At 37.5% G+C, this 14,183-nt stretch overlaps 1 protein-coding gene across 1 annotated transcript; it reads right to left on the bottom strand.

Annotated features, from left to right (window-relative positions):
• Positions 1–3,987: 3,987 nt before the first annotated feature.
• On the bottom strand, positions 3,988–14,114 carry LOC146478127 (protein AKTIP homolog). The gene is made up of 9 exons (XM_085112869.1): positions 13,975–14,114; positions 13,299–13,567; positions 12,183–12,247; positions 11,146–11,246; positions 10,042–10,130; positions 9,254–9,352; positions 8,966–9,070; positions 7,176–7,236; positions 3,988–6,047 (listed from the first exon to the last, which is right to left on the bottom strand). The coding sequence occupies exons 1-9, from the start codon at positions 14,005–14,007 to the stop codon at positions 5,949–5,951; spliced, it is 921 nt and encodes a 306-aa protein (XP_084968995.1). The 5' UTR covers positions 14,008–14,114; the 3' UTR covers positions 3,988–5,948.
• Between the last annotated feature and the right edge of the window lie 69 nt (positions 14,115–14,183).

Here is a 14,183-nt window from a genome sequence, read left to right as displayed (position 1 = left end):
AGAGGTCAAACACGTGCTGCTTTCCACTTTTGGCAGTGAGGGGGATAAAAATGTAAGGATGGGCATCGATAAGAGAGCCTCTACTGTGGGGTGGTTATTAATTGTAACAATATTTTTGTTACAATTGCAAACGCATAACATTAAAGCAACGGTACTGAAACTGGTGATGACGAAATTTGGGGGCACCTTCAAGGACTTCGGAGCAGCCTCCTGCTCGACCCTAACTCTGTGAAACGGATAACAGAGGCGTTTACCTCTCACGATAGGAATATAAGGGACCTTCAGATCAGAGTACGAGGTTGAGTACGAATACGACTTTCAAATTTCAAATCAGTCCCGTCGGCAGAACTCTCGCTCCTTCTCGTTGTTTACCAGAACGGGCAGTATGTTTTTGCTTTTTTTCAGGCTCCGCGCTCGCCTCGCGCTTGCCTCCGCTCGTCTGAACCCCCCCCCCCCCCCCCCCTAGAAAAAGCGGTTATCAAAACAACACAAACTAGATTTGAAAAGTCGTACTCAATCCCGTACTCGTTGTCAAATCTGAAGAGAAAGTTTGTCGGATCAGTCCTTTTGGTACCAAAACTTAAATTCAAAGAAAGTCAAGGATTTGTCGGCGTCTCGGTGGGCTTTGGAAAGATTAATTAAGGACCGTTACAGGAGAGTTCCATTTTTTCTGAAACTTGTGATCAATGAGGAGAATATTGCGCTGGAAGCCGAGTAGCCTCCTACGCAGTCGTTTTTAGGGGACTCGTATTACCTCCTCCAAGCTACAAGCTACAAGCCGAGTTGCAGTGAACACAAATCATGCTCTACATGCTGCAACATAAAGTCACTACTTCTCCTGCAGCCGTTGCAAAACATTCTTGGTTGGGAGACACAAGGAGTCGAGCTTTAGCGCTACGACGACGGAGACGACAATGAGAACGTCAAAAAAAGCTATAGTCGTCTTGCATTTTTTTACGCTTTTTTGGTACATTTCTTTGCCGTCACTGCATGACTTCATGACGTTTTATGCAGGACGTAAACCCTCGACGACGAATTTTTCTTTCTCTTCCAAACTTGTTGCCGGCGGTCTCCAAAAATTCAACCTTAGGAAATTTCACCTACATTTAACATTTAAGGGACCGTTCATTTTTTATGAGCATGGGGGGGCCTGGTGGGATTTGGTTAATTGCCACTACGAAACTGTATGACGCCCCCCTAGCATGCAATTTTTTTCCACATGCCCCCCCCCCCCCAAGCAGAAACTATTTTTTTCTGATGACCCCCCCCCCCTTCCCGCCCAACCAGAAACAAGTCATACTCCTAACTTTAACAAAACGCTTATGTACTGTTTATATCAAAGATAAATGTAATTGTTACTGTGATTTCTTTACAGTACTATTAAAAAGTTACCGTTCTCTACTTAGGTACAGATTTCTCTTGTTTAGAAAAACGTTTTATAGATAGCAACACGTTTACGGTTACGGCAAACCCTAAATTTCCATTTAGATTCTCAAAGGAACTATAGCGCTACGACTAATCAAGCAAATGGTTAACGTGAAATTACTCCCCTTCGAGTAGAAACAATTAATACACGTACAGATCTGACTAACAAAATACGGATCGAAGCATACCAATCAACGATAACGAGTCATATTAAAAGAAAAAAACAGCGGACTTACAGATATCAAGCGCGTAGGTAAGGGTTAGATAGGGGTCTTTGTTGAGCCCCAAATCTTGCTGAGCGCGGGAGGCGCTCTTACTAGGGGGGTCCGGGGGCATGCTCCCCCGGAAATTTTTGAAAATCTAGGTTCCCAGAAACCTCATTTCCTGCATTTTGAGACCCATTTTAGGCAAATCACAAATTTGTTTTACAGCAGCTTTTTAAGCAATATACATAATTTCTACGGCATAATTGTTTCGACTTAAACAAGAAAGTTCAACTGATGTACATTCCGCGCCCTGTCAAGTTCTGATAACTATTCGATCTGCTGATAGTCATACACCAAGCTGGTAAACTGCATCATTCACGGGTGTAGGCCTTCGAACAAATTGGCTATCTCGTCAAGATTGACAGGCATATCATATTTGATATGCATTAGAACCAGGGCGTACATTCTACTTTCTCGTATGGTACACCTCATGTAGTTGTTCAACCTCCTCATTGTGCTTTTTCTTCCGCCATTATTGATCTTCAAAGGGGGTTCGTTCGAACCCCTCGAACCCCCCCCCCCCCCCCCTACGCGCCTGGATATTAAAGTACTGCTATTAAAAATGACAGTAACAAGCTTTTCTGAAGATGGCCTACGGCTCAGATTTACCGTCAACTGAAGTCACCAACAACAGTTCTATTATTAAAAACTAATCTGGATGTTCACACTAGGCATACTACTGAGTCTACTGATACTCCTGGGTTCAAATAATTTACTGATCAACAGCCTTTATAAAAGTGAGTACTATTAAACAGAACATTAAACAATCTATTGATATAGTTCTGAGTACAACCACTTTGTAGAAAACTACTCCCCCACGGATGATTCAATAGTGAGGCTGTTACGTTTTTATATTAATTTGAACTTGTACAAACATAGGTGTCTACTTCATTTTATATTCATTATTGCTTTTCCAACAGATATGCTTCATTTCCTCAGTTCTTGTTAATATAAAATGCAGATTTCGACCTCAGTATGTACAAATTAAAACAAATTAAAAGTGGTTAGGAAAATCGTATTAAATAAAATTGAAATAATATTCAATTTCTTCATCTGTTTCTGTGTTGAGCCACTTTCAATTTCCCCTACTAGCCAATTATCGCTGGTGACCCCGCCCCCCTCTTTCACTCAATTTTTTTGGTAGCCCCCCCTTTAGTACCATTTTTTTTCCCGTGCCCCCCCCCCCCCCCCCATGCTCATAAAAAATGAACGGTCCCTAAAGCGAGTTGGAATAATCGAGACGACGTTTGAAAAAACGCGCGAATTTATTTTAATAGTGTTACAAGTTTAACTTGCGTTCCAACGTTGCATCATAAGTTACATGAAAAATTCCCTTTCCTATCAGCACATATTAAAATCAATAAATTAAAGGAGGCGGGGTCGATTACTGAGTATAAAATGGCAGGCAACCATTCGCGGGGATCTTGTTCGAACCGATCCAGATTAAGAAGAATTTGAATCGAAGTCGCACCAGAAACTGTCGGCTATTTTCAAAGTTTTCACAGAACCTTTAACAAAAAGGTCAAGTGTGGTCAAGATTGTGGCTTTTGGTCTCGCATAACATGAACTCATGGGAGGTGCCTCTTGTTTATACAGAGGTATTTTTGCATGATTTATGTCCATGCGGGATCAGCAAATATGGAATTCCCAAATTAAATAAATATCGGATACCTTATTATTGGAAATTAACGTTTCATGAAGTTAACGCGTTAATTTCTTCAACCTTAATTTCCATTATTGTCGGCCCAAATTCTCGATACACTCCGAAAGGGAAAAGCATTGTTTTACCAGCGCGGTGCGAAGTAGTCAGATTCCTTCGCCCCTACGTGAATTTGCCTTTGGGATCACTTTGTGACCCTTAGTGTTAAAATAAATTTGTTCCTGTTGTCTCAACAAACTCTGTTTCTTTTGTGTATCTCGTGCTAATTTCCCTCATTTTGAAATTTCAGCACCTTTTCGCGTTAATTTCCTTTATTGGGAACTAATTTTCCCTTTAATTCGCGTTAATTTAAACACACCTCGATTAACACGAGCGTTAATTTTCTGTAACAACGCAACCGTGCATTTTTCTGAGAGAATTTTGAAAGCAAGAATACTTCCAAAAAGTGTTAACATACGTAAACAATGAATGGCATTTGGTTCCAAAATTATCTCTGAAAAATGCGTGGTTGCCCCAATTTTCGATCTTCTTTTCCAGCATAGTCATATACGGCGCAAAAATCCCTTTTATATTAGTCGGACCTTCCCGAGATGCGCAGAGCGTATGCGCAGTTGTAAAAGAAGGCATCGTCCTCAGTTAAACAATCAAAAATTGCTTTATTATTATAATTTTTATTTTACACATAATTTGTTCCGATTACTTCATCATGTCTAGGGCATTTTCATAAAAAATTGAATTCAGTTGGTCATGAAGGCCTGATTAAAATTAGTGACTGTTTTCTCTTAATTTTTTTGCTCAATACGCGTTGATCTTCTTGAAGGAGGTAAGGTTTTGATCACACGTGAAGACCTCACTTGAAGAGCTGGCTTGTTCAGGGCATCCCCTCCAAATCTTACAGTACTTAGTCGTGTTACTTCTTTTTACATTAAATTAATAAAAATGATTATTACATTATATTATATAATTGTACACGGTAATCAAAGTGAAAGTAAAACAGATTATAAGAATATGTTGACACAGTAATTTTCTAACTACACGTTAATTTTTGTCCACCTTCTATTTTTCATCGTAATTGAAATAAATTAATAATGGAAATTTGAAGCTGGTCCCCAATCTTCTGACCAGAATCTAACTTCTCCTCACAATTACACTAATAAATCCAACATACAAGTAATGAGAATAAAGGAATTGACCAACAAAGGTGAAAATGTCTTGATGTTGAAACAAATTCTCTCGACTAGAAGCATAAGAGACCAGGGGTGCTTACCATTTCAACAAACCACCCGGATGGAAATTTTCGGCATAAATACGAAATGATTTAGCTTGTCTTAATAGAAGATGGATAACTTGCAAAATGTACATGTATAAACATCAGCTGTAAATAGGTCATTTTTGAGTTGCTTTGAATCTCATTATGAAAGCGAGGCTAAGTGCAAAGTTTTTATTATGAAATTCAGTTTTCATTCATATGCAAACAAAACTAATTTTCATTTGAAAAGCTTTTGCAATATTAGCCTCGCTTTCATAATGTGGTCCACAGCAACTCGGAAATGGCCTATCACAAAAGGAGTAATAAAAATGCATCACTTTGACCAGAAGCCCATAATTTCAGAAGTACTCCAAATGGAATGATGCATACCATTTGATTTTCCAACTGGAATTTCCGGGTTTTCCATGTAAATGGTAAGCACCCCTAACAATGAATACAAAATGTTGACATGGGCAAATTGAACCTCTGTGAACATGACTTTGCCCAGTTGCTTTGAGCATCTTGACCTAGTTTTCTTCTCATAAATAAATGAAATCATATATATTGACTGTCTGTGAAAAACTAATTTTATGAAATGACTTGAAGAAACCACTGAGGTTGCAAATTTCATAGGAATAAAGTAGACTCCTATAGGCTCAAACAATAATTTTAGAAGCAAAGAAAAAGTTAAACTGGAATTTCCTTTGGAGGGAGGGGGGGCAGGTGTGCAAAACAAAATACCTTCCATGGGGGGAGTATGGATATTTTCTGGAACTGCACAATCAAGAAAAAATAATATTTTGTTTGCATGGTGAAGAAACAGTGGTGGATATTATTTTACTGCAAGTCAAACTCGGCAGTTGAACTCGCTCTTGGTTATTTTGAGCTCTTGTGGATTGTCGAGACCCAAGCTCCCACCATCACAGAACAACAAGTTCTTGCCTTAACCAGAGTCCAACATAAGAAATAACAAAAGACTGTTAAAGACATTGGAATGACTTCCAAACATTGCTAAACCTGTCCAAAGACGTTCCAGTGATTCTGCACATTGCTGAAGATTTGCACTTGGAGCACCACTTATGGGGCAATTTTTTTCGCAAAATTGAATCATAATTCAGCATGTTCAGTTACGGAACTACTGGTATACGCAGGATTTGTGAGTCAGGCACAAGAATCATGAAAGTTGGCAGGTATAATAGTATTTTCAGAAATTGGAAACTGTACAACAGTCATTCCTAGCATTAAATACAGCGTCAAATTGTTTGGCTCATGGATTTCCAGGAAGGTCCAGATAATACTGTGTATTTACAGATGTCCATCTTTCCTGTTGCAACCATTTGGGGAGATACTAGCTGTCTTGTTTGCTGAAAATTTGATTAGAACCTTTTTTCATCCAAGACAATCCTGACTTGTGAGCATTAGCAGTTGGAAGACACTCAGGCTTACTCTGTAGTGAAGAGAATAACAAAAATTATAAGAAATTATTATTATTATTATTATTATTATTATTATTATTATTATTATTATTATTATTGCATTTGTTATGATAGTTTGCTAAGTTTAGTTCTGATAATTATTATAAAATAATTTAATAATTTTTTAAGAAAAAAAATTTCTTCCTTAGTGGGACATCAGCATCCAGTGCTCCAAGCTGCCATAAAGTTTTTATTGCTTTGGTGACCATAGCATCTTAAAAACATAACGAGAGATAAAAAATAACCTCTGTGGCTTGCATTCATAATTTTGCCATACTGTATTTTGTTTACAGAACATTTAGGTCCATAATTAAACTGCCAACAAAAACTAGCTCTCCTTGAAAAGAAGCCCCACGGCTTATATTCAGAATTTTACTAACAGTACTTGTTTATAGGATACTTAAGTCCCTTATAAATGCACATAATAGCAAGAAATATAATCATGTCTTTTCTCAAATAAGTTCCCATCAGGAGCCCATTAAGGCCTCCTGGTGTTAGGACAACTGAACAATGTACCGTCTAAAATCCAAGTCCATCTTTACAATAACTATCAAAATTCCTGTGCGCTGATTGGCTCAAAGCTATTGTCTAAAAGAGTACAGACAATCAAAATGACATCTTTAGATGTAACATGCGCACTTTCTCAAAGGTAAATAAAGACGTTTCCGCTCATACTTAATTTTTCCATGTTATTGTAGAAAACAAATTGACATCAGTTTTCTATGGTCTGTACTCTTATAGACCATAAAATGATGCCATGAAATGTTCAAAACTTGGAAGACTTGAGTTTCGAACATATATGACATCATAAAGGTTATAAAAAATGCTGTAGATTTGTCAATTATTAGAAATGTTGAAAAGCCAGAAATACATTGTTTAAACAATAATATTATTACATTCTGAGCAGTACTTTGATAAATGAAAATTTTGCAGTTATAATACTCTATAGAGAGAAATTAAAATTTTGCAAATAAGTAACTCTGTATACAATATAAACACAGAGCAAGTGTTCAACACAGAGAGGTACATTTATCCTCATGCACAGATAGTCACACATGACTATTTATCACAAGAAATTGAAAAGGAAACTTGTTACCCACCTGATTGTCAATAATTTGGTTTTTTATTTCATCATGTTGATCAGGACTCAGTTCAACAAACCTGTTATTTCAAATAGAAAATAGCATTCGTTAGTTCTTGTTAAGGAACAAATATTTTGCCTGTTAATGTTTAACCATTTTGGCAGTTGACCACAGTAATTTTATCTAATATTTGTACCATGGGCACATGCCCTCATGGCCTAAGACAAGACTCAGGTGGCCATTCTGGATATTATGTAATTAGCTTGTGGTCTGAATAAACCATGGAATCTTCCGTCTCTGTGTGGTTGACTTGTTGAGATTTTGACTCTTCTATTGAATTGGGAAGAGTCACAGTCTAATGAGGCTAACAGAACAAACTTTTGAGTCAGACTTGAATCTTAATCAAGGGCTTTAAAGTAAGGTTGCACTTGATTGATGTATTCCAGAATAAGAATAAGTGAAATGGCTGCTAGATTTCTCTTTTTAACTAAACTTTCACTGGCACATGATAACTGTCATTTAAGAGTGAGTTTGTACTCCAGTAACCCGAAAAACCTCTTCTGTGGGATTTCTTGTCATAATTGTATGTATTCCTATTCAGGAATAGGGTCAATCAAACGCATCCTAAGACTTCAAAAACAAGGGCAAGTGTTTCACCGACATTTAGGTTTAGTTACCATGACCAAACAGATGAAAGCAAGAGGCTGCAGACCAAGTGTTCTTATTATTTCTGAGTGTTTGGAAACCCAATGAAACAAAAGTACTCGTCTGATAATTTTTTAAATAAATTGAGTTCTCTGACAAATAAAACAGCTTTCTGCCAAATTCAGATCATTCTTTGCACAGTAGAATTCTTCATATGGAAGCAAATAGTACCACTCACATATCTACTGTCGCAACTATGAAAAAGAATTTGCAGAAATTGAAGAAACAAAGGCAAATTGTTGAACTAAACTAAGTCAAAACATCAAGGAAAGGCTCCAAAACTACTAAATGTTTTAAGGGCGAGTGTAGTACAAATACTGTTTATATTTACTATTAACACATGCTTGAATTTTGTTAAAAACATCCTTCCTTTATGTACAAATAAGCAGTAGCCAACTAACAAGCTCTGTTGCTTTGGTTGCTTTACACAGATGTCAATGTATATTGATGAAGGTCGCAAGACCAAAACATTTTTACTAAATTTTTAACATTTTAAAATACGGTACCAAAAGTTGTACACCTTCGGCTTGTCTTTTTAACTAGTTTTTTATTACAGGTACCGAAGCGGGACTACAAATCCTTCGTGATCCTCTTGGTATCATCTTTGTTCGCCCAGATAGCACCCCCAAAATCGTCTATGATATTTATTAAGTAGATAACCTGTATCTACATATGTTTACTGTATTTTTTCTTCACTCATGTGTTTCTAACCAAATGGTGTGAAATAAAATTATTTGATTTGAGTTGAATACATCAAGTTTCATACACTGGTATACTTGTTTCAGTGGGCTCTGAACTTTTCCACTTAACAAGAATTAAGTGTTCTGGTTGGTTATCAACAGCAACAATGTAAATTGTTAGTGAGTCAGAGGATAATGTTTAGAGCACACAATAGAGCTAGCCAAGGTACACAGTAGTCTCAGACAACTCTTGAAAGCATTTAAGTGAATATGAAGGTAACATTCAATAGGCAGCAAAGTGAGTCCAAATAGACGACCTTGTGCCGCCAGCAGCGGAGTTCTAGTGCAACCACCACTTGACGCTTCAATCAAACTTTGTTTCCATTTGACATCACATACCCAGTGATAACATACCGCTCTTACCTAATTGCATGAGGATCATCAGCTAGAGGTAAATGAAGTTCGTTAAGACAAGTCCTTAACGACATGTTCACTTTTTGTTTGAAAGCATCCCTGTCATTTTCATAGCTGTAGAGTGGAGAGAAAATTATTGTCAGGAATTTTGCACTTAGTTTTACTTAATTAAAAGAACTCTATCAAAGACCAATTCAGCAACATGTAGATTTTAGTATAACTCAGAAAAAATATCCAGTCAATGGAAATAAAAAAATAAAGGTCCACTGATGTTAAAAATATTATCATACTACTTACAGATTGGCAGCTTCTGGGTTGAGGGGGTTCTTTAAATCAATTTTATAAAATATTCTTCTAGCATAGAGCAGCACTTGACACAAGTGATTTATATTTCTCCTAGAAAGAAAAAAAGCAATTCAAAATTAATACTAGAATTTTTTCAAAAGTACTGATTTGACCTTACCCGGGCTAATAAAACTTTTTAAAAAAATCACTTCAAAATCACCTTAATTTTAAGTTTTAACAGTATATCTCCCATAGCGGTGCTAATTGCGGATGTTTTCCAGATCCATTTGACGGTTGTTTGAGCATTTTTTTCTGGGTACTCCAGGTTTTCCCCACTCCTCAAAAACCAACATTTCCAAATTCAATCTGGAGAATGTTCCCATACTGTAAAGCACATTTGATCATCTTCTCTTGGAATTATGCCGCTATACAAATTTACAAAGTTTTAGAATTTGGACATTTTGGTTTCTTAGGTGAGGGCAACATTGGAGGACTGAGAGGGCAAAACGTCATGAAACAAGGACGTCAAGAATGAAAAGCAAAATCAACACATTTATGGTGCCATGTTCGGCAACCAAACCTGGCCTGGCATGCTCTGGGGGAGGGGGATGCTCTCTCACTTTCCCATCCTGGCTTAGTCCTAGGATTGTCTTTATATTATCAACAACTTACTAGGCCCTGGAGATATCAAACTATATAGAAACTCTAACTCTGTATCATAGCCACTTCTGCAATGGAAGCAGTTGTGTCCGTCTGTTCAGTGGCCATGGGAAGTAAGTTTGACTACTCTTGTTGCTCACCTCCATTTTGGAAAATTTCTTTTGACATCCAGTTCTCCAGTTTCCATATTTACAACAGGATGAAATACAGGGGGCTTGAAGATGACACTCTGGAAAACAAAACATTGGATTACATTGAAACATAGTGCTGTGAAGGCTTAGTTTACAGACAAGTGAACTAAGTGCTGCATCCCGTTGGTGCATTTCTACAGTTTCTATTCAAAGGGTTTGCTCAGCAGGAAGCTTTTCCTGTGAAGCAATAAAATTTTGCTGTTATAACATCATGAAAAGTGATAACTAACTAAATAAATAAATCAACTTTGTTTAACAAGGGTGACACTTAACAGTTTGTTACGACTGACAAACCTGTGACCCTCAGATTCTAGGTCACATTCAAATTTAGAAATATTGGTTTTTGAGGGAAGGGAGAAAACAGAGAACCTGGTGAAAAGCCCCTTGGAGCAAGGACGAGAGGAAACAACAAACTTAACCCACATATAACGCTGAGTCTGGGAATCAAACCCAGGCCACATTGGTGGGAGGAGACTGCTCTCACCACTGAGCCATCCCAGCTCCCTAAGCTCTATACAGAACTATATGGTCAATCACACAAAATAGCCAACTGGTTAACAGTGGTTCCATGATGGAACAGTGTCTAGGCAGAACAATAGGGAGTTTACGCAACAGGACGGCTGATGTGGAGGGATGCCAAATTGTTCTTGTGTGATCAACGTGACGTCCAAGGATTTATGACTCTAGATTGTAACATTCCTACCGCTCGTGGTCTTCGTCTTGTAACAGATGAGAGAACACCAGTTTTAGTCGCAAATCACCTAAAAATGTCAAGATACTAACTACGATGTCATGTTGGTCACACAACGATAATTCACCGTACCCTTCCATCAGCTGTCCTGTTGTGTAAGCTCACTAATGACAACACAGTGCTGAATATTCAAACAGTGGAACCCAAGCTAGTGTAAACAGCTTAATATAGCTAATGAAAATTCATGGTCTTATGTCGGGGGGCTTATTAATATATTATTGGAAGGATGTCTCATTTTTGGTTGGCTTAGTTTGAGAGGGGCTTACATTCAGAATAATTATTACTTTAAGGCTATTACTTACAGGACAGTCACCATCAGGGAAATTTTCTGGAATCTTCATCACAAACTTGAAAATACCATCTTGATAGGAGCCCATTCTAATAAATATTACTCCATACCAGACTAAAAAAACATAACAGAGAAAAGTTGTTACAAATCAAAGAAATTATAGATTTACGTCAGCTAATTATACACTGTAGAAGAAAGATTCTCTCAGTTATCTATGCAACCAGACTATTGTGAAAAAAACCTGAAAAGAAATTCAGGATTGAACAGGATTTGAACCCATGACCTCTGCAATGCCGGTGCAGTGCTCTACCAACTGAGCTACCAAGCCACCTGCTAGCTGGTCATGTTCTGAGTTCATTATATACCAGAAAGAATAAATGAATATGAACATATAGGAAGCATGCGTACACACTGCAGATGAATGATTAATTATATAGAAGAAAGATTCTCATTATTCTATATAATCTACATGTATATGATCTTCCATCTGCAGTGTGTATACATGCTTCACATATTTACAGAAGCTAGTTTATTTCTTTAGGACACAAATGTTTCATTTTCGCTTACTTTCTCTGGTAAGAGAAGGTTAGTTGGTTTCTTGCTTACAATAATTTATTATACAAAAGATTGAAAGGCCACACAAAGAAGCATGTACATTTCTCTACTTCAATGGTTCTTTGCTCCAATTTTGATACATGAATTTCATGTAAGCTTTGATAATATCTTCTAAAGTGTAAAGTGTTCAAGGATGTCACTTTAACATGTAAACAAAGTGTGTTGACCTACGAAAAACCTGAGAAAAGTGAGCAGGCAATGAAATCATAAATGTTTAATTGAGTTGGTTGGGTAATAGGCTGTCAGGCTGCAGTTTCACCTTAGCAAAACTCATCTGACAACCCATTTAACCCCATTTTCCCATGGTGAAGAACAGGAAACATTACCATTTGAACAAAGTATAAATTCATTCAACACATCTATAGTTCATGGACCACATGTGCCTATATCAAGTTTCTGTCAACAGTTTGTCACTGGTGCTCAACAAGTACTTACTCAGTGGAGACTTGGCAGCTGGGAGAACATAAACACCTGGAAGCCTTTGACTTCTCAGCTGGTTACTGTTGAGAGGAAGAGAGAAATATCCTGAACCTACCTCTAATACAAAGAAAATTAAGCTTTCAGTGAAAACCAAAGTAGGACCCAAGAATATGATTAGTCATATTCACTCTAAGGAGCAAGTATAAAAAAAATAAAAAATAAATAAAATAATACAGGGCCACATTTCAAGAGGTGTAACTGAGGCAGCTCGGCAAATCGCCAGTCACGGTCAGAATTTAAAGAACGACTAAGGTTTATGGATTATCGGTTTGACGGCTTGACAGCTTGCCAATCAACTGGCAAGCCACCAAGCTGCTTGAATAATACTTGTTCTATTTGACTGGCAAGCTGCCGAGCCACGTGAATTTACAATAGTGGAAGAGTGACATTGTATTCTTAGTTTAGCCCACTCAAGATTTAATCTCCAAAGTATTCAATTGTGCACTGAAATTGTTTCCTCAAAGATAGACAAATTTAAGCTTCAGGTTCTTTGCAATTTGTTTAATCTTTGTGGAAACAATAATAGTTTAACTGGACTACAAGAACCAAAGAAATTTCTTCTTCCAGATATTTGTATCAAATTATGTCCTGTAGCAGGGATTCAGCAATACAACATCGACCCTGATAAAACTATTATACAAAAAGATACAAACAATATGCTGGTCACAGAAACTGGCAAACACTCGAGTCTCGTTAGCCATAACTTTGACAACAACTTTTTCAACCAATTCAAAATTCTCACTGCAATAGTTGGCTTTCTGTTGCAATACCACTGCTCGGATATATGCTCTGTACAACATAACCGTTGTTTCACTTCAATTCTTGCCAAACAAATCTCTAATGAATGTTAAACCACCTAAGAGTCAATACATTGTTGTCATCCTCGCGTTGTTACTGAGGAAAGTGAGAACTACGTAAACTTATAACACGAAAGTGTGAATTACACATGTGGTAAAATTTTATTTTTATACTATACACAGTAATCAGATTAATCGCCCCAATAATCCAAGCCTCACGCGACGGACTAGGCTTTTTGTACACGTTCAAAACAGAACAATAAACGCAACTTACTACTCTGCCATTAATGTGTACTCGAGAAAATAAGGTCCATAAGACTTGACTTGCGAAGGATTAGCGGCTGGCGACCTCTGTCTTGCCACTGATAGGTTCATGGACTTCTCTTCCTCGGGAGAAGGAACAGGCGGTAGTGACTTTCTCTTGCTTTTCGGCGAACTCCCGTCAGCTAAGCTTTGAGCCTGCATTCCGTTAATTTTCGAGCCGGGTTGGTTTTTTGACTGCGACTTATCGCCTTGACTCTCATCTAGATCGCCAAGAAAAAGCTGAGAAGAGAGAAAGCACATTCTTCTTCAAATGGACGCTTCACTAGTAATCACTTTGGTCTAAGTTTTTGTTATAAACACGATCAAAGAGAAGCAGGAATTTGTTGCTCTGAGATGACAAACACGGCGAGAAAATGTCAGCGTTACACGGGCCACTTCTGTCGTTAAAATTTCAAACGCAAATTAAAGCGAAGCGTACGTACTCCCACCTGTATACCAGACCACAGTAATTTTAGGTTTCACCAGTTTCACTTAACCGATTCGCAACAAAGTCTCTATTTACGAGTGACCGCGTAGAAAGCTTACAAAGTAAACAAAACTCTTTCGCGAAATGTCAAAACTCTTAAGCTGTAACTTCACTTACGATTTCTTGAGTCGAGAAGAACCGTCAAGATCTTGATGCTTACCTTCTTTCTTAGCTGATGAGTTACGTTCAACATCGCTCATCAAAACCAGGAAACAATCTGAAATACCGCCCATAGGTCATAACAATCAATTCAATATCCTTGTCCACATCTCAAACTGTAATCATGACTTATTATTGAGAGATGGTTCGATTATTTTTCAGGTACTCTTCAAGGTAAAGTTATGAATATTTATCACCACTGCGGCCATA

The sequence above is a fragment of the Pavona decussata genome, unplaced genomic scaffold (genome assembly GCF_977016875.1).
Source record: "Pavona decussata unplaced genomic scaffold, jaPavDecu1.1 SCAFFOLD_67, whole genome shotgun sequence".
Taxonomy (NCBI): Eukaryota; Metazoa; Cnidaria; class Anthozoa; order Scleractinia; family Agariciidae; genus Pavona; species Pavona decussata.
Note: the sequence above shows the minus strand (reverse complement) of the source record. Positions and strands in the feature narration are given on the sequence as shown.